This window comes from Indicator indicator, chromosome 4 (genome assembly GCF_027791375.1).
Source record: "Indicator indicator isolate 239-I01 chromosome 4, UM_Iind_1.1, whole genome shotgun sequence".
Lineage (NCBI taxonomy): Eukaryota > Metazoa > Chordata > Aves > Piciformes > Indicatoridae > Indicator > Indicator indicator.
This window is the reverse complement of record NC_072013.1, coordinates 29146111-29171618: the sequence shown is the minus strand read 5'-3', so window position 1 is coordinate 29171618 and position 25508 is coordinate 29146111. Positions and strand designations below refer to the sequence as shown.

The following is a 25508-nucleotide window of genomic DNA, read 5'->3' as shown; positions in this document are numbered from 1 at the left end:
GCCCATGCTGAACCCTGTGAAAACCACAGCAGGAAAAAGAATGTGTGAGCTGATAGTGAGGTTTACAAATGCAATTGGCACTCCCAGGGTGTCCAAATACCACACAGCAGCCAGTTGATGGCATGGCTCTTCAGTATAGCTGAAAATGGCCAAACAGATACAGTGTGTAGGGTAGAGGTCCTGGGAACCAGAGCAAAAGGTACATAAGGAGTTGAACTTCTGCGTACAGCACAGTGGATTGCACAAAAGCAAGTAACTGCTTTGGAGCAGAGACTGAGTTGAGAGCAAGGTTGAGAAAACGAGTGCTGAAAACAAGGAGGTGACCTGTGGGCTGATTATTTACATGAAAATGCTGCCGCATTTTAATTCTTCACTTCCAAAACCGATGCTGCCTTGTGTTGCAGGCTGTCCTTTGAACACTGCTGGAGATTTTGAGGAAAGCGTGGCAGTTCCTGCCAAAACTTTGGAGTCTCTGCTGAAAACAAGCAAGTGACTCATTGCAGTAAACATCCAGACTATCCCCTGAATCCTATCTGAGCTCCAGCAGCCAGTGTTGGTGAGGACAGTACCAGACAGGCACTGCAATCCATTGATGTGAAGAAAGGGCACTGGGCTTTTCTGTGAGGAGAGTAGCCAGCACTAAATCCTGGTGCTGGCACTGACCCAGAAGAATTGTATTTCAGTGTGTTAGATGGACACCGGCTTTTATTGTGAGAGATTAGAGAAATGGGGCTTTGTGGCAGGAGCTCAAAGATAAGTCTGGTTAGGTAATTAATATGTCAGAAAGTTGTAAAGAAAAATTTTGAAGGCCAGTAGAAGTGATAGTGTGATTTAGCCCATGTTGCTCAAGGTTAATTTCCCAGGTACCTATTTGTGTCTAACACATCACATATATGTGATCATTTTTCTCAATAGCTTCTTCAGTGCTGTTGATATCTTGCTTTATTTCTGCCATTCCTAAGGAAAGCACATCTTTCAGATCTGTTTTGGCACTCCAAAATCAAATTAAGTAACTGTGGAGGGAAAAAAAAAAAAGTCTAAATTTAGTCAGATTGTTAGTAAGCATCTGAAATTGTCTACCCTAGAGAGGAAGTTGGAGGGGGGCGGGGGTGGGAGTGGGTATGACAATCTTATATCTTTTGTCTTGCAATTTGTGGTCAGATTCTGTTTCTGAGATCAATATGAAAACTTAGGTTGATTTTGTTGGTTTCTGTCAGATTGTTTGTTCTCTTTCTGTTTTGCTGCTAGAGATATCCCCACAGCACTTTCATAATTGAGTAAAGAAATTAGATTTATTGTTTCAAGAGCAGAAGACAAAGCAGTTGGTTTCAGATATTTAAGTCATTGGAAAAGCCTTACTGGCATAGGAATTTTAGGCTAAGGAATGGAATTATGCATTTTAGTTTGACATTCTTTGTTTATTTAAACAAAGCTGTGGAAGTCAGGGAGGGTAGAGGTTAAAATAATATTGACTGAGCCCTCCAAATCTATCAGTTTCAGTCTCCTTTTTCTGAGTATTACTGTAGTCAAAGTCAGTAGTTAATCAGAAAGCCGTATTAGCATGCATTTGTCAGTAGTGAATTGTGAGGGTGAAAACTGGAGGGAAAAAAACCACAAAGAAACCAAACCACCCCCCCACCCCCCCCTGCTCCAGCTTTTGAGTGGAACCGCATTGCCTAAGATATTTACTTCAATATTGCTCTGTAAGAAATTCTGTTACTGTGAAATCTTTTCAAAACCTGAATGCTACTGTGATTTTAACAGCAGTTTCCTAAGACTGCTTATACTGAAAAATTTTAAGAATGTATAGTTTTGTTTTAATGTTTGCTTGAAAGTGTTTGGGTAATTGCAGATGATGGTGTATCAGAAAGGGTCTTTGTTAATCTTTCCTTCATGCTGCACACAGTCAAAGCAATGCTTGGGATGTGTTTTAGCACCATCATGTCCTGGCATCCCACAGCTTGGTTCCTTGTAACTTAGCTGTGTGCTCCTTATGCCAGGCTGGGGAGGACAACTTGATGGTGAAAAGAGTTGAATACAAGTAACATTGCTGCAAACTGACTTAATGAGATTTAGCACTATTTCTGTTACCTGAAATGTGCTGTATTCTGGATGTGTGGTGAAAGTAGACCTGAGCAAGTTCCTAAGCAGAAAAGCGTTTAAAAAAACAAAAAGATTTGCTGCATCGTCTAGTCCAGCCACTTCTAGTACAGCAACGTGCTTTGTCTCGACAAGTTTTACTGACCCCACTCTCTGGCTTCTCTCTCTTGCCTGGGGATGTTTTTGCAGCATAGCTGTTCCTCCTCTTTCCCCTGCCTGTGCATTTTTGGTGTCATTCTCCTTTCTCCTTCTCCTTGGCACTTGAGAAATTTCTGAGAGGAGTGTCAGTTGTTTCTTTTTGCTGCCAAGAGGTGAAGGAAAGGCAGTGTCGTTTTGGAGACAGGGAGAGAGGACAGGATGGGCAGAACTGTGAATGCTGCACCTTGAGCTGGTATTTCTGGCCTCTGTGTGCTAAAAAAAAATCACTTTCTGCTAGCAGGCAAATACTGATATACCTGGGATTTGCCAAGAGTCCCACCCCAAACCCCTGTGTGAAAGGTGCACTAATACACTAATTTTGATGCTCTGAGAGCTGCAGCTTCCCTTGGAGGACATAGTTTTTTCTTTAAAACAAGCTCCTTTAAAGTAAGGTCTTAATGGTCACTGCAAGGGCAGCTCTTCTCTGTACAAAATCCATTATTTATTTTTTCTTAATACCATGTTATATCACATTCTGAAACACAATTTGTCCACCACTTTCGTTTCTTATTATTTAATGAGAGACATCTCAAACAGTATGTCTAGGATATGAAAAGTAAATCAGCCAGATTAATTTATAATGCAAAGATGTTATTTAAGCCTCCTTCCTAATTTAATCCTCTATTTCTCTCAGCTAAAACCTCACAGCACATGAATGGAAAGTCAGTTGCTCACAAATCCATTGCTGTGCAGTCTTTACATAAACAAAGTCAGAAGGATAAGCAAATGCCTTCCTTCTAATTAGCAGTGTGTTTTGTGGTTCCATACATTCCAAAATGTAACAGACAGCTAGAGTGCCGAAAATAATCCTAGAGAAAAAAACTTGTGTGCCAGGAAGATAGGGGTGGGAGCGAGAGGAGGCAGGAAAATCTGTTGTCTTTGTTCTTGGAAGCCTTTTCTATCTCCATTTGGATACTGTCAGCTTCTTTTACACAAACATTACTGCATCCAAGGGGAATTAGAAATGCTTACCCATGACCACAATGTCAGATCTTAGGTTTGTCAGGAGAAAGCAGTGCAGAGGCAGGGTCTTGGACCTGCTGCTTTCATTTTGGTTTTAGCATGCTTATAAATGCATGCTAATGCTGGAAGGGGGTAAGGCTGGCTGTCTAGGTGGAATACAGGAAATTTTAAAAACCTTACCTCATAGATGTGAAATGGTTCCTGGATCTGTAAAAGTGCTGTGTAAGTTCAGAGTAAGAATTATTGTCTCTGTCTCTGAAGTTACACAAGACCTTCCCTTTTATACTAGTCTTTTATGAAATGGTAAGGGACCACTCAGGGCAGGGACACAACCCTGAGATGCTGCTGCTGCGTAAGTGGTTTGGAACTGAGATAATATTGGCCAAGTGGAGCCTTTTAACTTCAACCAGATTTTTTTGGGGGTAAATGTATATTATCGAAACATCAGTCGAAAGAAGAAATGCAGAGCTTTTCACTGCTAAGTTTGGATGGGTTTCCATCCCAGCCTTTGTGCACCAGTCTCTGCTATACCCAGTGTTGTGACCATGGTGCAATCTGTGGGGGTCTAAGCAGATTAGAAACCTGCAAGCTCAGGAGCCTGCATGGCCACACCACTGTGCTTGCATTGCAAGGAGTCAGCAGTTTGAATGTAGCCTGTTTAGATTCAAAACATCTACAGAGCTGGATTGGTTGCAGGGCTTGACCAGGCTTCAGCCCCTTTCAGGTGGGAACAATAATTGTAACTCTGATGCTTCCATCTAATTCTTTCCCAAATCAAGGTAGACTAAAATCCACTTTATAGCAAAAGTCTTTACCTAAAGGTCAGACAGCTATAGGGCAGGAACAACAGCCAGTTGTGGTTTGGTTTGGTTTGTTTGTTTGGTGGTTTTTGTTTGGTTTTTTTTTTGTTTGTTTGTTTGTTTTTGGTTTTGGTTTTGTTTTGTTTTTGTTTTCTTTTTGGTGTGTTTTGTTTTTTCCCTCCCCTGTTGCTAAGTGGAATGTAATCTATGTCACCAAAGCCCATCAGCTAAAGTTGTGATTTTGGGAAATGAAAACAAATGAGCTGTGTCATGCAGCTACACAGCTTCCTTGAGGTACAGATCTCTGGTTGGACACAAACCAATGCAGTTGTTTTGCCATGCAAAAGTACTTACCTGTTTCTAAGGTGTGCACCTTGGCCCACTATATAGATGGGGAAGCCAGTGTTTTGAAACTGAGCTTGATGAACCAGGCATGAACTGCTAGTATTTAATGGTGAATATAATTAACTGTTGGAGTGACTAACCCTAAGGGATGTTCTTGGACCTTTATAATCTGAAATACTAAGTCTAGATTGGACACCTTTTAAAAATAGGTGCGTTGGCTGAACTGCTAGTGCTTGGACTTGTTATGGGAACACAAAATGTCCTGGCCTGCACTGGGCACGAGGTTAGATAAGCTAAAGGATGGCCACTTTCTATATGCTGCTTTTCTTCAATGTTGTGCTTCTGCCCTCTGGGCCAGCACAGTGCTTTTTCTTTTTTTTTGCAGTACTGGACAGTAATCTCATGGCATTGCTTGGTGGCTTCTGCATGACACATACATCAGTACAGACTATGTAGCTGCCATGCTAACCAGTTAGCTTCCCTACTGTTAGGCATAGCTCCCCTGCAGTCACTGACTGACTGTCTGAGAGTGAATGACCATCATGATCCTTTTTAACCTCTGGCACCTGGCATACTATTCTGCCAGGAGTCCTCGGAGACAGTGATGGGCATCTAGCAGCATAAATGATGGTGGGGGGAAGAGGCTTGTAATGAGCCTGGTCTGTTTGTTGGGAGGTTTCCCATGTCTCTTGGCCAAGTCAGCAGAAGTTACTCTTGTTAAAAAAAGTGTTAGGAATGCACCAGTGGCAACTCCACTAACAGCGAGCAGCTGTTCTGGTGATGCCCTCCAGAGATGTGGCTCCTGCAATCTGAGCTGCTCCCTTTTTCCACACACAAGTAATTTCCCAAAATATTTATCATGGTTTTGATCTTTGCCTGAAACTGAATTTTCTTTTCTATGGCTGGAATGACATTGCTCTGGATTTGGAAAGACTGAGACTTTTCACTCACCAGATGAGGATGCAAAATGTTAGTATGTCTTTCCATCCAGTTGGATTAGAAGCACACATGTTGATAAAACTTTAAATCTAGAAGTCTTATTTAAACATTAATCTCTTACAGTGGGTCTAACATGCCCACATAAATATTGTTATGAAGTGTGATATTTTTGTGGATTATAGTAGTTTGTAAATTGACAACTTCTAGCAAAATAAAAAGACTCTGCATTTGTATCTTAAAATATTATAAAGCATCACTTGAGCTGAATGTTTAACCTTTCTTTTCCTACTTTTGTTTTTTCAAGTGTGTGGTTGCCTGCTTTTAATGTTGCAGCAATAGTTGGTGGCTCAGAAATAATGGTATGCTAAGTATGAAAGTTGGAGCGACTCACGGCTCATTTGAGAACTTTCTTCACTGCATTTTGCCTTCAGGAGACTGTTGCTGGATCAATGTTAGCAGCAGCCCCACCAGGCTCCTGGGCAGTGCAGAAAAAGGCCAGAACTATCTGTTCTCATCACCCACACAGAGCCATTCCAATGGAAAACTTGATCTGCTGATACTTCTGCAGAGATCGGCCTAGATCCATGATAGTACTACACAAGGACTTATGTCTTTAATTTTCTTAGCTATTTTCTGCAACTCTCTAAACAAAAATATTCATGTTCCAAATTCAGAAAGGTCACTGTCCTCAACCACAAATTTAATTAACAGCTTTCCCCTTGTGTTGTGTCTTTTTTTTTTTTTTAAGTTAATTTTAACCCACTGTCCTTCATGAGGAGCTTTTAGTTTCTACTTGAGGGAGTAGATGCTTAAATGAGTGGCCCCAGGGAAGTGAAGCTCAGTAAGTGATCACCAGTGGGAGCCAGGGTTATACATGACATTACACCATGGAAAGCTTCCGATCTCCTGTTGCAGACAAAATGTCTACAAAAACAATATCGCTACTCTCCTAAATTTTTGTGTTTTGCAGATGTGAAGCTCAGTTTCTACAGGGGAAGCCAAGCTGTTTTGGGGGAGCTCATAGTGCTGTCTTTTTGCTGCTGCTGCTAATTTTTGTGATCACCATAGAATATAGTAGAAAATTGAAACTGTGTGAAAGATCAACAAATCGGTGTAGAATGTCACGCAGCAACATCTGTTAACTTTGGCTCTATCTCATATCCTCTTGACCCCTCCTTTCCAGCCACCAGTCTCCTGTTTTGCGAGAGCTCAGAGTGATAGGGACTTGGAAGTGGGGGGGGGAAGTGTGGAAATGTCTAGCTGTTTCTCAGTGGTCTGAAGGCTTGCAAAAAGTACCATCTGGAATGAAAGTTTTATGTTTGTGTGTTTCTATATTCTTAGTTATGAAACAAATGGGAATTTGGTGAATGAATTAATTGCATTGTGCTGTAAAAGTCCATCTTGAGAGCCATTATATATGGGAGCTTGCAAAGCCTGTAGAGAGAAACAAAAGTGTCTTCCCTTTCTAATTAAGGCTTTCAAGAAATTGATTACAGAATCAGGTAGGGTTGCTTGGAGACATTTGCTTGATAGTACTTTTGATAAGCAAAAGTTTTACCTAGTAATAATTTTACTAGTGACCCTGGAAGCAATAAGCCTACCATCAATAAAACTTGCCCCTTTCCTATGTTGCTGAACAAGTTGTAACTAATTGCTTCCAAACTGTAGATCCCAGTAAAAAAATTAAATGATGAAGAAATGAGTGATGAAGTAGACAGTATGTTCGTAGTGGGATGGTCTTTGTCTGGACCAGGTTAATGGTATAAGCTTGTTCTTGTATTGCATTCAAAAAAAAGTAAAAACCTTGACTTTTCTTTTTTTTAACAGGGTCAGCATATTTCATTGGCTCCCATGCAAAAGGTAGAAGAAGCTTTGTATGAGTATCAACCTCTGCAAGTGGAGACATATGGACCACAAGTTCCAGAGCTTGAAATGCTGGGAAAACTGGGGTAAGTAACGAAGTGAGTTTTAATGCCAGTTCATGGCATTATAGCTGGGACTGTTACCATCGTCACTTTGCCAGCATGTAGGGGTTTTTTGTTGTTGTTTTTTTTTTGTTGTTTTTTGTTTTTTGTTTTAGGGATCTTAAAATGTTAGATTTCCTGCCCAACCAGCATTTCATTTGGGTGGAAAAGCTGATTTTTTTCATTCTCTAGCCTTTATAGTTCTATTGAGAGCTGGGCTGGATTGCATTAGTGTTTTTAAGGTTGTCCTTGGCAATCGCTGTGAAGTAGCTGTTCATTTTCAGTTGCACGGTATTAAAAAATAAATAAATAAAAATCTGAGGCTTAATTTGCCCAGCTGTAAGCCAGTAAAAATATTAAAGTTGGGCTGTTTGCCATGGAAAAGGGTAGATGTACTTATCGACTGCTGTCTACAGGCGGACTGCATTCGTGAGAAATGAAACATAGAGCTCAATTTTGTCAAAAAATATAATGCAGGGCTGGTCCAGCAGCTTGGCAGCATCATGGTGTGCAGCCATGTTTGGGAGTTGGGTGCCTGCTGTGCCTGGGTAATTGAGTCTGGGAAGTCCAAAAGTGACATGCCTGCTCTCTAGAGAATTGTTTGTAGCTGAAATTCCACTTGAAAATGTGCAGCTATCGGGATAGTGAGCGTCACCCAACTCATTGTGGCCTAACTTTGAAGGTCACAGTCACTTAACAGGGGCTGGAAAACTTCATGGTAGAAAAATGTTCAAAAAGGGTGAGTGTTGAGTCCTGCACCTGGAGAGAAATAACCCCTTGCACCAGTACAGGTTAGGAGTTGACCTGCTGGAAAGCAGTTCTTCAGAGAAGGACCTGGGAGTGCAGGTGAACAAGAAGTTCACCATCAGCCAGCTGTGTACCCTCAAGGCCAAAAAGGCCAATGGTATTCTAGATGTGGAACATCTCTTGTATGAGGAGAGGCTGAGAGACCTGAAGCTCTTTAGTAAGGAAAAGAGAAGACTGAGAGGGGATCTTATAAATGCATATAAATATCTAAAGAGTAGAGATCACAAGGATGGGGCTGATTTCTTCCCACTGGTGGCCAATGATAGGATAAAGAGTGATGGGTACCAACTAAAACACAGGAGGTTTCACTTGAACTTGAGTAGAAACATCTTTACTTTGAGGGTGACAGTACACTGGAACAGGCTGCCCAGAAAGGTTGTGGACTGTCCTTTGGAGACTTTCAGAACCCACCTGGACGTGTTCCTGTGCAGCCTGATCTAGGCATACCTGCAGGAGGGTATGATCTCCAGACATCCCTTCAAACCCTTAACATTCTATGATTTTATGAATGTGCAGATTGGCAAGACAGAAAGAGTTTAAAAAAATAAGTTTGTGTTTGACTGTGCAGTATGGGAAAACTGAAGCCACAAAGTACTGAATAAAATTGAGACACTTTAATATGCAGTTTCAGAGACTATTGAAATCCAAACAGGAATAACATTTATTTTACTGGCACAGGAGAAATTGTATCTCATCCAGAAGATGTAAAGGTAGATGTCTTTTTAAGTAAATAAACAAACCTAATGGTGTTTCAGAAAATTCAAGTCTGTCTGGAATTGATTTGTCTCCATTTTTATTGTTTCTGTTTCTATTGTCCTGATGCCTGTAATTTTTTTAATCTGATATCAAGATTCTCAGACCAAATATTAGTTAGTAGTTTAAACCCGGCCAGAGCCACGCTCAGCTTCACCACCTGTTTGAATGGAGCACAGTTGTCAGGGAACTCCAGGGGTGGGCAGTTTTGTTGCCCTCTCAGCCCAAAGTCTCTTCACAAATGAACATGCTTGGGGTAGGGAAGGAGGATGACTTGTGTGTGTGGGATTCTTTGTCCTTTCACCTGTGCCCACTGTAAGATGAGTGCTGGTATCGAGATCCAACATGAACCTCTGCAATCCACATCCATCCCATCTAATTGCCTTTGACACAGGCAGCACCCAAATCCTTTCAAAACAAGATCCCTAAATGATGCTGTTGCGTTGCAATGTGTGTGTGTGTGAGCACGTTTGCAGCAGAGCTTTCAAAGAGAGCTCAGTCTTGTCTTGGAGGCACTTTGATACACATGTTGTTTTGCTCCTCCAAGCAGGTACAGCCAGGCTTGGCTCTGGAGGTGCTGAAAGGGTTAAGAGCAGCAGGGGTGCTGGGTGGCTGTGGTAGTAAGGGGAGGTTCGTGGGTGGCAGAATTGTGCCCACCAGAAGAGTTCTTCTGAGTCCTGAGGTTGTTTGCAATTCCAAAACAAATACACAGATGCTGTGGGTTCCCAGCTGGTACAGCTCTAACTCTATTCCATGGGGTGTCTGAAATACCTTCAACCATTCGTGTGTGTGTTTCTGGGTTTGCACAAACTTGTGCGCATTTCCTGTTGATGATGAATGTTTAACTCATGCACCTCAGTCCCTGCTGTGGGCTTTCATAGGCAGCTGCATACAGCTGTCTGGGTGCGGTAGAAGAGCTGGGCACAATGTTATCCACTCTGGCTAAAGAGTTTTAGTCTCCTTTTCATTTGGATTCATATAAGAACAGGTTAAATCTAAGTATATTTAGTGGTTGGGGGTTTTATGTTGTTTGTTGGGGTTTTGCTTGGGTTTTTTTTGGGGGGGGGAGGATGTTTGTTTTATTTTCCATTTTCTTTCTCCCTCTTTCCATATTCTTTTTAATACTTTGACAGTCTGGCTATTTATTGCTGCTAAATAGTTCCTTCATGTGTGGACTATTAGTATGTGAGTTTCTGGAGACAGAACTGTTCGTAGAGTCATAGAATGATTTGAGTTGGAAGGGACCTTTAAGATCTAATTCCAACCTCCCTGGCACTGGCAGGGACACCCTCAAATAGACCAGGTTGCTCAAAGCCTCCTCCAGCCTGGCCTTGAACAACTGCAGGAAGGGGGCATCCACAAGCTCCTTGGGCAACCTGTTCTGGTGCCTCACCACCCTTACTGTAAAGAATTTGTTTCTAATATCCAGTCTAAATCTACCTTCCTCAAGCTTCAATCCATTTCCTCTTGTCCTATCACAACAAGCCCTTGTAAAAATTGCAGTGATACTGCCATCTTGGAGACTTTGAATCCACTCCTGGTAGTGTAATTTATCGATTTTTATTTATTTTTTTAAGATACAGTTTATTGTCTTCTAAACACTCAGAAGAGTGGATTTTTTTAATTCACATCTTAACCTCTTCCACAGGACTCACTTCAGCTTTTAGCATCAGTATTGTTTTTCTTTCTTAGTGAACTGCTGTAGTGGAGACAGCTGGCAAGGAGGTTTCTAGCCAAGAGCAAGAAAATGGGTGAATCCTTAAGAGATCATTTAGAAAACTTGGTAGGGATCTTTTGTAATGAAAAAAGATTGCTTTTTGAGGTGACTTGCATTATGTGCTCCTTAGGCTTTACAAAGAAATCTGTGTGCAGTCCAATAAACTTGATTTTGCATCTGCCCACTTCTGTGTGGATTTTGCACATTTTTTGGGGGGAAAAAATTTAAAAAAGAGAAGTTTTTATTCAAACTGTTCCTGATAATTTGTTTTCATTTTCCCTTGGGTCTGTAAATTTTCTTTTTTTATGTGTACTGCAGAAAAGCACTGACATCCTTATGATGCGTGTTTTGCTATTGTGTTGGAAGCTTGAGAATAATGAAAATGATGAAGAAATAGATTTTTTTTTGGGGGGGAGAGGTTCAACACAAATGATTGGTATAATGTGTAAGACTATGTCCTGCAGCCTGCAGCCCCACTCCTTCCTTTCCTTTTTTTTTTTTTTTTTTAATGGAGGAAGATTTTCTGGAAATAGTGAAATACAATACAGGCAATAATCCTGGATTACATGGCTTTCTGGAAGCAACTTTTACTACACAAATGTGTGGAGAGTATTTAACCTTGTGGTAGCAAGAGTGAAGCTTTCTCAGCGTCTGGTAGATATTCCCTTGACTGTCTGTGGGGTTACTACAGGGAAGTCTCAGTGGCTGACGGTCCCAAGAATATACACTGAATGTGCCAGGTTGGTGATGGTTTGATCTGGGCGGTAAAGGTAACTTTGGGTGTTCAGGGTATGAGGAACAGCTCATGCCTGTCTCAGCTGTCAAATGGAAATGTGACTTGAAGAAGGGGAGAAGACACTTGTAAGAGTGTCTCCCAACCTGTGGTGGTTTGCTTGGAGAAAAGTAGGGTCTTGGATTATTGTAGTGTACCCATCCTGGAGACATGCTCTACAGCTGCCTGTTCTTCTATGATAGCTAATAGTCCTGGGTCTGTGTGACTTGCTCACCACTCTAAGTCACTGATGTGTTGAGTGCTATGCATTGGGAAGTGGTTGATTTCTGGATGGGGTTGAAGGCATCCTGCTGCTGGGACCCATGTGTAGAGAGCTGTCTTATCAAAGGCCCTACTGACACTTCTGCCATCACCAGAAACAGGTTAGTGTAGTTTGAGTAAAGTGTAAATCTGTTGAACTGCCAAGGTCATTGCAAGGCTGAGTGACCTACTGTAGCTTTTAGAGACAGGAAGTGTGTGGTTGAAAGAGAGACCATGAGTGCCTGGGTGCTTGGACACTCACTGCCATTACTTTATTTTGAGGTTACTAAAAGGGCCAAAAAAGGCCTATCTTTTTAAACGATTATTATTATTATTCTAACGTCTTAGCTGAGCACACTGAAGTTGTGTGGTTCTGGAGGTCTGAGTTTTTCTTATTGCAAAACAAAAGGAACAAAAAATAGAACAAACTCTGACATGCCAAGCAGTGAAAGACCAAAACAGGATGGAGATGGAAATTAGTTTGTTGTTTTAAAAAAATGTATGTGTGATGTAGTTTTGATTTAAAAAGCAAAACAAAGCAAACACAAAATCCAAAGGATCAAAAGGATGTTTGTTCAAGGTCTTGAAAAATGTGAGGACATTCTTAGCATTAGTTGTAAGTATGTACAGCTAGCAGGAGCAGCCACACAGTGTTCTCACACAAAGTATTTACAGCTGGGGAAGAGGCATACACCAGTTACTTAAAAACTGACTGTAAATTGAGACTCTGCCAGGTGAATGCCAGGCTCTTCTCAGTAATGTCCAATAATAGGACAAGGGGCAGTGGGAGCAAGCTGGAGTGTAGGAGTTTCCATGTGAACATAAGGAAAAACTTTTATCAGAGTGAACACTGGAACAGGCTACCCAGCAAGACTGTGGAGTCTCCTTCTCTGGAGATGTTCAAAACCTGTCTGGAGGTGTTTCTGTGTGACAGGCCCTAGGTGATCCTGCTCTGGCAGGGGGGTTGGACTAGATGAATTTTCAAGGCCCCTTCCAACCCCTAACATTCTGTGAAGATTAAAAATGCTTGTTTGCACTCCACTTAAATCCTCAGCCTTAAGAGAGAACTTTTGTGCAGACCTTGAAATTAAGTTAAGCCTGGGACACTTAAAATTGTGTTGGCCTGCTTTGTATGGAGAGATGCATCTTGAATATATACATGTGTGTATAAAAAATGGAGTTTGCTCCAAAAACCTGTGCTTTAATTTGGAGAAAAATATGCCTTCCCTTTGATCTATCAACTTGTTCTCATGTATAACTGGGTTGTTAAGAGCATGCCAGTTAATTAGTGTTTTGTTTAAATATGATGCAAAGAGAAAGTTCAGTGGTGAACACTAATGAGTACAGGTAATACCCTTTGATAACTTAGAAGTTAATTCTAAGTAAAATGTAATTTTTGAGAGTTGGGGGTAAGTACTGAAGCAAAATTAGAGTGCTGTGGCAGCCTGTATGTACAACTCTGCATTTTATAATGAACAACTGGATGGATTAATTCCTTTGTTTTCCTTGCTGTAGGACAGCTCAGTCACTTTAAATTGCAAATTAAAATGAGATGGTTTGGTTTCCTATCTGGTTGAGCTTTGTTAGTGTTTAATTTTTAACCTTCAAGTGGAAAATTTCTGCATATTTTTTCGTTGTACAGTGTTGTAGTGTAATTTGAAACACATGTAGAGTTCTGGTATTTAATCCTGAAATGACTCATGTAACTTCTTTGCTGTCAGTCATAGTGATTTTTTTTTTTCAGTTTTTAATTTTTTTTCCCCCAGTGAGGCAATAGTAATGATGCTCTCCAAACTATTCTTAAACCATTGTTGATCTGGTTGGCTGAATTAGTTCTTTCTGAAACTCTATCAGTGTCTCTGTTGGGTTCAAAACAGTTAAATAACTGAGAATTGATTTTGAATGGGTGACAAAACTGCTGGGCTTTAAAAATCATATAGGTGATTTTTGATATCTGCTTTCTTTGTCGCTGGGGTATGCAGATATTTCATGACTCACAGAATATTGTGGGTTGGAAGGGACCTCAAAAGATCATCTAGTCTGACCACCCTGCAGGGCAGGATCACCTGGAGTAGGACACCCAGGAACATGTCCTGGCGGGTTTTGAATGTCTCCACAACCTCTCTGGGCAGCCTGTTCTAGTGCTTGGTCACCCTCACAGTGAAAAAGTTTTTCCTATGCTCCAGCTTGCACACATTGCCCTTTGCCCTATCATACAGCATCTCTGAGAAGAGCCTGGCTTCAGCCTCCTGACACTCGCCCTTCGCATATTTATGAACATTAATGAGGTCAAATGACCTCTTGGAATAGGAAAGAAAAAAGCCACAAATTGAAGGGCTGATTCGATCTGCTTTGGCCCACTGATTTTGAACACTGAATTAATTCTGCTTTGTTGAATAGAATACAGTTTCTTAATAAGCTCAGTAGTCAGAATCAGAAGACTGAGTATGAGCAAGGAAAGCTTGTCTTGCTTTGGAGAGCATGTAAAGGGCTGCAGACCTTGCAGGAATTCTCTTGGCTACTAAGGTACATGGTCTGAACTTCCCAGTGTCTCCTGTTGCAGGGCCTGATCCTTGCTAGAAAGACTTCTGTCAGCTGTAAGGCATTTTGATTCAGGCACCTAATAAATGAGAGCTTGTAGGTAAGAAGTGATTATTGCTTTAAAGACACAGATGTATTTGCATACAGACTTTAAAAGTAAAGTACAGTTTGTTCCTTTAATCATGAATTAATTAACTAAAGCCCTGTGAATGACAGTAGCAGTACTGTATGGATACTTTTGAGGAATAGTGAATATGGCTGTGTGCTTTTTCAAGAGAGGATGGAACAAGGCAACCAAACTGTGTGTAAACCATCTTAACTTGGTTTAATGTAGAAATTGCCTTGCATTGCTTTAGCAAAGTACAGAAATCCTTACAAGTCTCATCACAGCATTTTGGAAGGAAACAAATTTAATATAGAGGAGGTAGATTAGCACCAGTTATTCCAGCTGGATGGAAATCAAGGAGAGGAACACAGCCTCTAGTAAGCCTGAAAGCTTGCTGTTTAAGAAATCAGCTTTCTGGCAAAAATACCTATGAACGTTTCAAATGACACCCTGTAGTATATGGTATTTTGCATGGAGCTCTTCTGTCAAGGTCATTAGCAACTGAATATATTAAAAGTGGACTGCTTATGAAACGGAGAGCTTTGCTTCCTGCCCGCCCACCTGTGGGTATAGTGTGGGTTCTGTAACTGTAAAAGGTCTCAGGAGGGTTATAAAAGCACAGAATATGGAAAATATATAAAGAAACAAAGAAAGAAGCCTGCATACACCATGTAGTTTCTTATATGTAAAGTTGGCTATAGTTGTATATGTACCACTAAATTAACCTCAAAAGCTGGCCATGACAGCAGAATGTCCATAGTAATTGTTTTTGTTGGCATTTGGCTTTCAAATTAACTCATCGATCTAACATGAGTCTCTGTGCTCAGAATACTGCTCATGCAATCATGGAAAAAAATATGTTTCTGCTCGAAGCAGTTGTCAAACAAGCTTCTTTCATCGACAATCAGACACGGGGCAGCTGAGTAAGGCTGTTTAGTCTAGAATAAATACTCGAGAGATTACAAGGTCGCTGTAGGAAATGTAATTATGCCGTTTATTCCAGAATAGTCTTTTTGTAGCGTGGGTTTGCAGAACACTAAATCATGAGTTTATTAAAACACATAGAATATGAAGGGGGGGAAATTGTTGCCTTAACATAAGGAATAGAGAATTGTCTGGCAAACTGTACAATAGAACTAGCCAGTGAACATAGAAAATTGCTTCAGAAAACCAGTATGGTAATATTGGCTTTTTAATTGAAAACTGGTAGGAGGCAAACTGTGAATTGTCTCTGCAGGTGTAGAGGCAGTGCTGTGGAGTAGGAAGCTGAAAAAATGGTAGGTAAAGCTGCCTGCTTGTGGATTATAATGTGGCAGGAGGCATCCAGCAATTCTGTGGGCCAAATGCCCTGTTTTCTGCGCTCCTCACATCTCACCAAATCGAAGCCTTGTTACTACCATCCACTTAAAAATATCTGATTGTCTGTGATAATTCTTATCTGTTATTAAAAGTTATTGAAAGCCCTTCTTTGCTTTCATTCCTCACTTCATCCTCTGCATTGATATCACTATTGATGTATGGCTATTCTGTGACTTTATATGTCCGCAGACTTTATTCTTTAGTCGTCTTCTATCAGCTTAGAAAAATATTTTTTTTGTAGCAGTTAAGTTTTAAATCTCTTTCTTCTCTGAAATTCTGTGGTAAGTTTGAGGTCAGTAGTTATTTTGCTCAGTGTTTTCTTTTCCTCTTCCTTGCTTCTCTTGCACTCTGTCATATTGCCCTTTTTTTTTTTCTGTCCTCCAGCTCCTCTGCCAGATATAAAATTGCGTTGGGAACTGCATAGTTGCCACAAGAGAAATAATACATTTTGCATGTCCAGGAGTCATCTTTTGTGTTTTTTTCTCACTTCAGCAACAGAAGGTGTTATCAGCTTCTGTAGTTCCTCCTGAGAGAGAACCGCAAAATTCTTGCTTTATGCCTAGTGTTAGGCTACAAAGGTAGGAGCACCTCAGCAAAGTCTGCCAAGTTATGTTCTTGCTGAATATTGAGGACCACTGCTGAGAGAAAGAACTTCTCCCCTTGACTGATATCTTGCTTTGTACTTGGTTGTAAGGAACAGCAGAGAGATGCTGTGACAGTTGCTCTGGGGCAGTCTAGGCAAACAGTGTCATGGTTTTCTCAAAGATCTGTTTGGATGGAATAATATTTTAAATTAATTACTTAATCTAAGATGTAGTTGAAGTAGAAAGGTGATGAGCATCCTGTTTGGAATTTGTCCTCTAAGGCATTTGTAAAAATTCATTGTAATTAAAATACAATAAGTAAGCCTGAAAAGAGGAAGAGAGAGGGAGAGGCTTCCCAGAACCTTCAGCACTGTTTCAAGAAGGGGGAATTATGTATAAAGAAAATATTTAGATTGAATGGGACTGCTGGCAAAATAGACTCCTGAAGAGCCAGAAATGATGCATCTTCTTGACTCCAAATGAAACCTGTTTGTCAGGTATCAAATATCTAAAAAGGTGAATTACAAGTTTGCTGGAATGACAGAGGGAAGCATAGATGTGTCTTGCTTGAAGCTTTAGGTAGCTTATAACTTACTAGCCACCAGAGAAGCTGCATGGATTGAGACACCTTATAGATGTCCTAACTGCCAGAGGAAAAACTTCAGTCGGAGCTTGTAAGCACCAAGAACACTAAGATGTAGAAAGCCAAACTGCATTAGTTCTGTTGCTATAGCACTACTTAAAAAGAGAGGAAAACTTCAGATGCTTGGATCTACAGTTACACCCTCAGGGCACGCGAGAGCATCCATTTGGGTGGAATATCATTAAGGTTGGAAAAGACCTCCAAGTCTAACTGTCAATCCAAAAGTCCTGTGACCAGTGAAGCCATGTCCTGAAGTACAGTGTCTACATATTCTTTTAACACCTCCAGCAATAACGACTCCACTGCTTCCCTGGGCAGCTTGTTCCAATGCCTGACCATTCTCTTTCAGCAAAGAAAGGGATGGCTGAACCCTGACCAGGAAGTGGTCTTGTCAGTGGCACTAAATGTACGGCTACAGAGGCCATTATTAATTCAGCATCCTTTAAAGCATGCCCTTTTTTTTCACTCCTTTGGGTTAGGGACGCAGAATCACAGAATGATAGGGGTTGGATGGGACCTCTGGAGATCATCTAGTCCAAATCCCCTACCAGAGCAGGTTCACCTAGAGCAGGTTGCACAGGATGGTGTCCAGATGGGTTTTGAATTACTCCAGAGATGGAGAACTCCCACCCCCTGACAGGGCAGCATATTCCAGTGCTTCACCACCCTGAATGTAAAGAAGTTCCTCCTCATGTTTAGATGGAACTTCCTACATTTGAGTTTGTGCCCATTACCTCTTGTACTGTTGCTAGGCACCACTGAAAAAAAGACTGGCCCCAAATATGTTTCCTGTCATGCTCTATAGCTTTGTTTTCTTTAGTTGGGCTGGTTTACAGGGGGTTAAGGAAAACAACTGAAATTAAAGTTAGTTGGCTGGAGATTATATACGCACATTTAAGAACTGATTTTTATGGCTTTGGTTTTAAAGTTAATATGGTTTCAATAGTGCATTGAAAACTGTCTAGGTAAACAAGCCACGTAGGGCCAAGCTTTCAGAAAGAATGGAGCTGTTCACTTCTCTCCAAAACTGAGACATTTGAGTTAGGTAACATTGCTCATAACAAAATGGAGGTTTGAACACAACTGGATTTCAGAGATGAGCTATTGCTTAGATTTGAAGGTATCACAGTACATTAGAGATTGGAAGGGACCTCCCATCTAGTCCAACCCCCCTGACAAAGCCAGATCACCTAGGGTAGTCTGCACAGGAATGCATCCAAATGGGTTTCGAATGTGTCCAGAGGATACTCCACAACCTCTCTGGGCAGCCTGTTCCAATGCTTTGTTACCCTCACTGTAAAGAAGTTTCTCCTCATGTTGAGGTGAAATCTTCTATGTTCAAGTTTGTACCCATTGTTTCTTGTCTTCTTATTGTGCACCCCTGAAAAGAGATTGGTCCCCTCCACTTGAACGCCACCATACTTCTGTTTCCTTATGTAGCTTGTATTAAATGTAAAAACATAAATCCTTTGCAGTGGGAGAGGAGAAGAGGAGATGGTTTTCATTTGGCATAATTTCCTGTGAGAAACAGTTCTAAACAAGGCCCATATTTACACAAGACAATACAGTTTTACATGTACCGGTGTATCCAGCACATTTTAAGATTGTTTAGCCAGCCCTGGGTATTAAATACCTTCACAATAAATGTGTTTAATAAAAGTAGATGAAGTTTGAAATAATTTTTGAATAATTTTACAGTAGAAACACCAGTTAAATCAAGCCCAGTGCAGTAATAAATGTCACAAAAACAATTAATTATTCCTGCTTGCCACTGCAAAATCAATTGTGTAACTGTTCTTCTAAAACTGACTTTTGCATTACTAAGTCCTAAACACTACACTTCTGTAACTTGTCAGAATCAGGTTTTAGTTAACAGATATTTTCAGTGATGTAATGGGAACTTCTGGCATGGAGTCAGAATATAATGGACTGTGATTAATGTTTTAATAAGCACTTTTCTTCTACTTATGATATAGCAGTGAAATGGTTTCCTGCTTAGATTGATAGAACAGCAGGTGTGCGTACATACTTTTTTTTTCTTTCACTAAGTTTTTCAGTTCTTCTGCTTGAAGATATGTAATGTTTTTCCTTGAGTCAAACACTGCTGATTTGGGGTTTTCAGTTTGTTTGTTTTATACCCAGCTATTGATGATATATTTGTCATTTGGAAGTGGAGGGTGCCATGGAAACCTTTCCAGTACTTAAAATAATTCCTTGGCAAAAGAGGAAACTTACTAGTTTAAAAAAATAGTTTTTGATATAGCAATGTTTCCTTCAGTGAAATAATAAATTTTAAAATAGCATTAGTGTAATTCAAATGTGTGCAAGAACAAAGTATAATGTTGAAAATATTAGCAGGTTGGATTTATTGAAGTTGATGTAATACACTTGCTACATGCTTGATTACTTTTGTTCTGGAAGTGGCTGTGTTTTTCTGTGTTTTAAATACTTCTACCAAGAAGGAAAAAAACAACAAAAAAGCCAATTTTATTCACTGTTTTTAATGACTCCTGTCTTATATCTTGATGTAGAGATGGTCTTTCTTCTAACATTGTGCTTAAGGTGAGCATATTCTCTGTGCTCTTACTGCTAATATTGGTTGGTGTCTGCCCACTTAATCGCCACTGTTTCTCTGCAGAGGAATATGTATAAAATACATGTATGTATCTGTATATCTAGATAGGGAAATCTACAGAGCATGAGGACTACTTCCTGTTGAAAACAAAGTACTCTATTTCCTCCTCTGCTGTCTTTGTAGGCTGGATAGTAGCAATGAATGTGTTTGTGATCAGGAGAGAGAAGAGGGTGAACGCTGTAGAAAGAGGAGCTCCCATGCCTTGGGGATGGCTGGCATTAGTGCAGGAGAAAAGACACCGACATCTCTACTTTCTCATTTCAGAAGTCAAGTGAGCCTGGAAAGACAGAAAAGGTGTGGTCCTGACTCCAATGCAGGCCCTCTTCCTGTGGGATCTGTTGACATTATAAGAGCTAGTTTCCCTGTCTCTCTGTTCTTTCACCAAAACCTGGGTACCTTACTGACTCCTCTGTTCTCAGAAGATCAACTTATGCTTTATCTTTTCCATCAGCTTTGTACAAAATGCAGATATCATAATCTTGATGTTTTCAATATTTATTGAGAATTTCCCAAACTGCCTCCCAAACCTGGTTTTATGCCAGCTCTCTGTTCTGGGGTAGCATCTACCTTGCATAGAGGTTACTTGTGTATTTCCTTTATTTGCTACTGCTGTGTTTGGCTAGTCCTCCCTTAAAAAGATGTAGAAAGTAAGTTCTGGCTGCTATCTTTATTTCCTGACTCTCTTCCAGAATTCATGAGGGAATGCTCATGAAGAAAGCCAAAAGAAATCTACACCTCTTCTCCCCTTCCTGTCATTAGAAGTTTCCCTCTTTCCTCCTCCTCTTTTCACTTTTATGCCTGATGGATTGGGCAGACTTCTTCTGTGGTCATTGATTCTGTTAATTGTCAAAAAGTATTCCAGAAATTAGAGAGAAGAGGAGATCTGTGCTCTGAGGCCATCTCAAAACTTGGAAACGTAAAGGCTTTGCTGTTCCAGACTCTATTCAGCACGCAGTTAATTTTAGAATGAAACGTCCCCACAGATATAGAGTCTGAAAACAACATGAAATATGGAAAGAAAATCTTGCCTTTTCCTCCTTACTCCATGATGTAGGTGCATCCTGCTTTTTTCTCACCAGGAGAGCAGCAAGTATTGTTGTGAAGGTGTGAGTACAACAGAGGAGTTGGCTTTCAAGAGTCTGCTGTGAATGAGTAGTACTGTGCCTTGAGCAGTGTAGACCATAGCATCCTTCTTGATCTTTTGGTTTTTCTCTAAGAGCAGTCACTGAAGTTAACTGTTTTTGTGAAACTTCTTTCTCATTCTCAGTTACCCAGAAGTGGTCTATAGACTTTTTAGGTCTGCTGCCACTAGACAAATGTCAGATGCTATTAATCTCTCTCCCTTCCCAAAAGGTAAGAGAAGGGAAATAAGGGAGAGAGATTTATGAATTAGAAGAGAACTAAAACATCTTTATGAAAACAATAACAGTGAAATATATACAAATATATACAAACTCAGTATCAAACCTAACCCTCCTGATGGCAGTTATGTCACTGAAACCACTGATGCTGAGGGCAGACACTAGAGAAGTCCCAGGCTGGACTCAGCAGCAGATAGGAACCAGATTCAGGAACACATAGATTGGAGTGGAAAGCAAAATGGACAGAAGCCTCTTTGGAAGCTATCCATTGAGGAGGAAAGCTTGACACTTATGATCCCTCAGCTTTATACTAAATGTGATGTATATGGAATGGAATCCCTTGTTAGGGGGTCACCTGTCCTGTCTGCTCCTCCCCACAGGTGCTTTTATTTTACAGCACCCCAACATGGAACACAAGATTTAGCAGTGACCTTGGTCTTCATAGAAGCAAGTATAAGCAAGAGCCCTTCTGCATACCAGTCCTTGGTAGTAACTATAAACATTGAGTGTTACTTCTAGACCCAGACACTGTGTGTGAAGACATGCCTTTAACTGTGGGAAGTGCTGTCACTGGGAAGAGAATGAGCTGAAAAGTAAAATCACTGAACAGAATGAATCCTGTTTTAACTTAAAAAAGGGAGAATGGTGTGTCCCATTCTGCAAACATCTGAGCAATTGATGGTGCTGTAACAGCTGGTACTGACCCCGAAGATGACAGCAATGATAATTCAGTGCAACTGCCTCCTCCACATTTTTATGATTTCTTGCAGCTAACACTGCCAGATTCCTTCTCTGCCTTCTCCTAAGAGCGGTAGGAAGTTCATTTGTTCCATGATTTGGTTTTGGCTCTAGTGTCAAAACGCTCTACTGAAAAATTCCTGTTGAACTTGCTTTGGTTTTGAGAGTGGCAGGTTAAAAAATAAATGAAAGCTCAAATTAGGTCCAGTTCTACTCCTGGCCCTGGCAGAATGGATTTACAGTGGCTTCAGTGGAAGGGGCCCTCAAAACAACACAAAGACATGGACCTGATTGAGTGGGCCCCAAAAATGATCAGAGGAGCACCTCTCCTATGTAGACAGGCTGAGAGAGTTGGGGTTGTTCAGCCTGGAAAAGAGAAGGCTCTGTGGAGATCTTATTTCAGCCTTCTAGTAGCTGTATGAGGACTACCTAAAAGCTGAGGAGGGACTTTCTACAAGGGTTTGTAGCACTAGGACGAAGAGAAAATGTTTTATACTAGGGAAAGGTCGATTTAGATTGGACGTTAGGAAAATGATCTTTACTATGACAGTGGTGGAACACTGGAAGAGGTTGCCCAGGGAGGTGGTGGAGACCTCATCCCTGGAGACATTCAAAGTGAGGCTTGATGGGGCTCTGAGCAACCTGATCTAGTTGGGGATGTCCCTGCTTACTGCAGGGGGGTTGGACTAGATGGCCTTTAAAGGTCCCTTCCAACACAATGCATTCTGTGACTCTCTGAAGCAGGATTAGGCCTGCAGCAGCACCTTTACTATTCCTACCCCTGGGCTTTATGTGTGGATACGGCTTCCTTCTGCAGCCCAGTGGGTGGACTGTGCATACTTACAGGTACTTCCATATAATTGAAGAGTGTGCTCAACATGGCTCAGGGGTGTTTGCAAATGGAGCAAAGGAATGCAGTTCCCTGGATGAGCTACCTTGATGACAGAGAGCCCTGGCAGTGAAGCAGCATGCTAGTGCTGCAGGCTGTTCATTGGGATAATAGCTTGGCCAAGTTAGCAGGTATTTGGCTTTACTGGGAGCTGTTGGCTGCTGGTTAATAGGAAATACAGGAAAGTGTTTTGAAACAAAAGCTGAAGCTGGAGCTATCTGCTAAGATCAGCTGCCATATGTACTACAGCAGCAGGTTTTACAGGCTGTCTGCCCTGGAAGTTTAAGATCAGAAAAGAAAAAAAAAATGTATTTTCTTTTAATGCTGTTTTTACCCCCTTAGAACGATACTTTGTGAATGAGGATAGCAAAGTATGAGATTTTAGTGCTGACATAGGGGCCCATTCCATGCCTTCCTTGTGCACTTGCACACCTCTTGTTTCTTTGGGAATAGTGAAGCAGTAATGGAGTTCAATGTAAATGCAGCATCTGCCCAGCAGCCCTGCTGTGGGGTGACAGCAGCAGGGCCTCTATTCTAGACCTCCAGAGAGGGAGCTGGTTTCACTAGTCCATTATTGTCTTTGGATGAGCTTGAAAAAGGTGGTAAGATACAATTTCTGAAATTTTTGGTAGTTATTCGTCTAAGCTCCTCTAAGCCCCTCTTTTTAATTTAATTGGTTGGTTGTTTTTGTTTTTTTCCCATTTGTGCTTTAGTTCATCAGAAAAGGAGGCTGAAGGGAGACTTCACTTTCTACAGCTACCTGAAAGAAGGTGGTGGTTTGATTCTTCTCCCAAATGACAAGAAATGGGATGAGGAAGAAAGGCCTCAAGTTATGCCAGGGAGGATTAGGTTGGATATTAGGAAAAAATTCTTCACAGAAGGTTGTCAAGCATTAGAACATGCTGCCCAGAGGAGTGGTTGAGTCACCATCCCTGGAGGTATTTAGAAGACATGCAGATGTGATGCTGAGGGATATAATTTAGTGGTGACCTTGCAGTATTAGGTTAACAGTTGGACTTGATGATTTTAAAGGTCTCTTCCAACCAAAACAATTCTATGGTTATTCGGTCTGCAAAATACGACTATCTGATCTGAAATAAAAGCATTAGGCTCTGGGATGTTCTTGCTGCTTACAGTAGAGGACCACATCAGCTGGGATGGCTGGGAGGAGGATAAGGCTACTGGTGTTTTCAAAGACCAATGCATCCTCCATCTTGGGAAGCTTTGATGGATGGTTATTTTAAACTAATCCCAGGGTTTTTGTTGACTCATAACTGGCATTTTGATTTTATTCAGCAATTTTTTTGCCCTTTCTGAAGTCTCCAACAGCTGAAACAGCATCATCTTTCTGTGCAGCAGATTCAGCTGAGTCTGGTGTTTGAAATGGCAGAACTGCTAAATGTTTGTGACTTGTTTTTAGAACAGCATTTCAGCTGCCAGTTTCCTTAAGAAAGCAAAAACAATATGAAAAGCAAGAAATGCAAATAAAGGAGAGGCTTTAAAGTACTTCTGATGTAAGCAAGAAAAAATAAACAAAAAGGTTCAGAAGAGATGATAAATTTAGCAAAATTTCTTGAAGTAACAGCAAAGCAATGTCTAAATAAGCATGTGTGCTCCTTGAATCCCTTTCATCTTCTTTCCTCCTCATTTTATATGGGTTGTGTACAGGGAGATGAGGTTATGGTTGGACTCAGTGATCTTAAGGTCTTGTTCAGTCAGGTGATTCTGTGATTCTTTTCTCCAACCCACACTTCAACTCATTGATTTATATTTTCTTTTATTGAGCTGTCTCCAAAAATTTTACTACTTCTGGTAAAAGTTTGGATGCTTCCAGCTGCCACATGATGGGGGTAAATGTAAGATGGAATGACAGCTCCCAAAAACTCTACTTCCTTGCAAAGTGATGAAGAAATTGCAGTGGTACCATGAATTGTTCCAAGAAGAAGGTAGGATTAAGGGCATGAAGAGTAACTGCTTTGAGGGCATGCTCTGTGCACCCAGCAAAACCTTTTTCTACTGGAATTATTTTAGTGATAAATGTTTGTGTGTGTGCCTATGTGTAAATGTCATTATATATAATTTTACATTTACAGTGCAATCATTCCCCCTTGTTACTGCTGTTATTAGCTGTTTTCTGTAAGCCTGGCAATGCAGTGAATGCAACTACAACTGAAAATTGGTGTTTTGCCCCAGAAAAGAGAAGCTAATGCTCAGAGAACTTACTTCAAAAAACAGGTTGAATACTGAATAGATAAAGGTAACATTTTCTAGAGCAACTGATTGAATGAAGAGTCTGTTTAGCTAGGTTTAACAAACTGTAGGCTCTGAACTGATTAAAAATGTACTAGTTTAGGATAATCAGACAAGAGAAGGGAAGGTATTGGAAACAGTTTAAAATTACATGTTGGTGTGTGGGGCATCATGTGCTGTCTGGAAAGGGGACGGCAGAGGAAGAAACCAACCATGTAGAGAGGTGGATCATATCTGATCCTGTTGCAGATCTCTCTAGAGCTTTTGTTAAATCAGGTAGGCTAATATCTTCAAAGGAAGTTGAGCACTAAAATGCCTTTGGAGTCTGGCTTCAGTCCATATGTAAATCCTTGCCTTTTTTCCCCTCATTCCCCTGATTGATATACTTCGTTGTATGTATTCACCTCCTTAGCTACAAAGGTAGTCAGAGCTCATGTTTTTTTAAACCACCATTATCTCCATGTTGTTTCCAGTATTAATTAATTTGTGTAGTGCTGTTTCTTCTGTGACCTATGTTCTTTGCTCCCAGCTGCATGACCTTTACTATCAAACTGTCTGTAGCTGGGAAAAGCCTGTATTAGTAAATGCTCAAGATGAACCTGAATGATTTATCTCTTCTCCTCGCCCCCTCATATTTTTTGACAGCTGTGCATTTTACCATTTTATACTTTCTTTTAAACCACAGATGAAATAAAATGAGATCCCTGCAGGGAAAATACTTCCATGGGATAATGAATCCCCATTTACACTTAGCTCTTGAGATCTATCAGTGTAAATGGTGCT

At 40.7% G+C, this 25508-nt stretch overlaps 1 protein-coding gene across 2 annotated transcripts in view; it reads left to right on the top strand.

Moving 5' to 3' along the window:
- The window catches only part of MNAT1 (MNAT1 component of CDK activating kinase), a 127709-nt gene that overhangs the window by 79182 nt on the left and 23019 nt on the right, over positions 1–25508 (top strand). For both annotated transcript variants that reach the window (XM_054400306.1, XM_054400305.1), the window contains one exon: positions 7173–7294. In XM_054400306.1, the coding sequence (XP_054256281.1) occupies positions 7173–7294 (122 nt within the window). The remainder of the gene's footprint in view (positions 1–7172; positions 7295–25508) is intronic.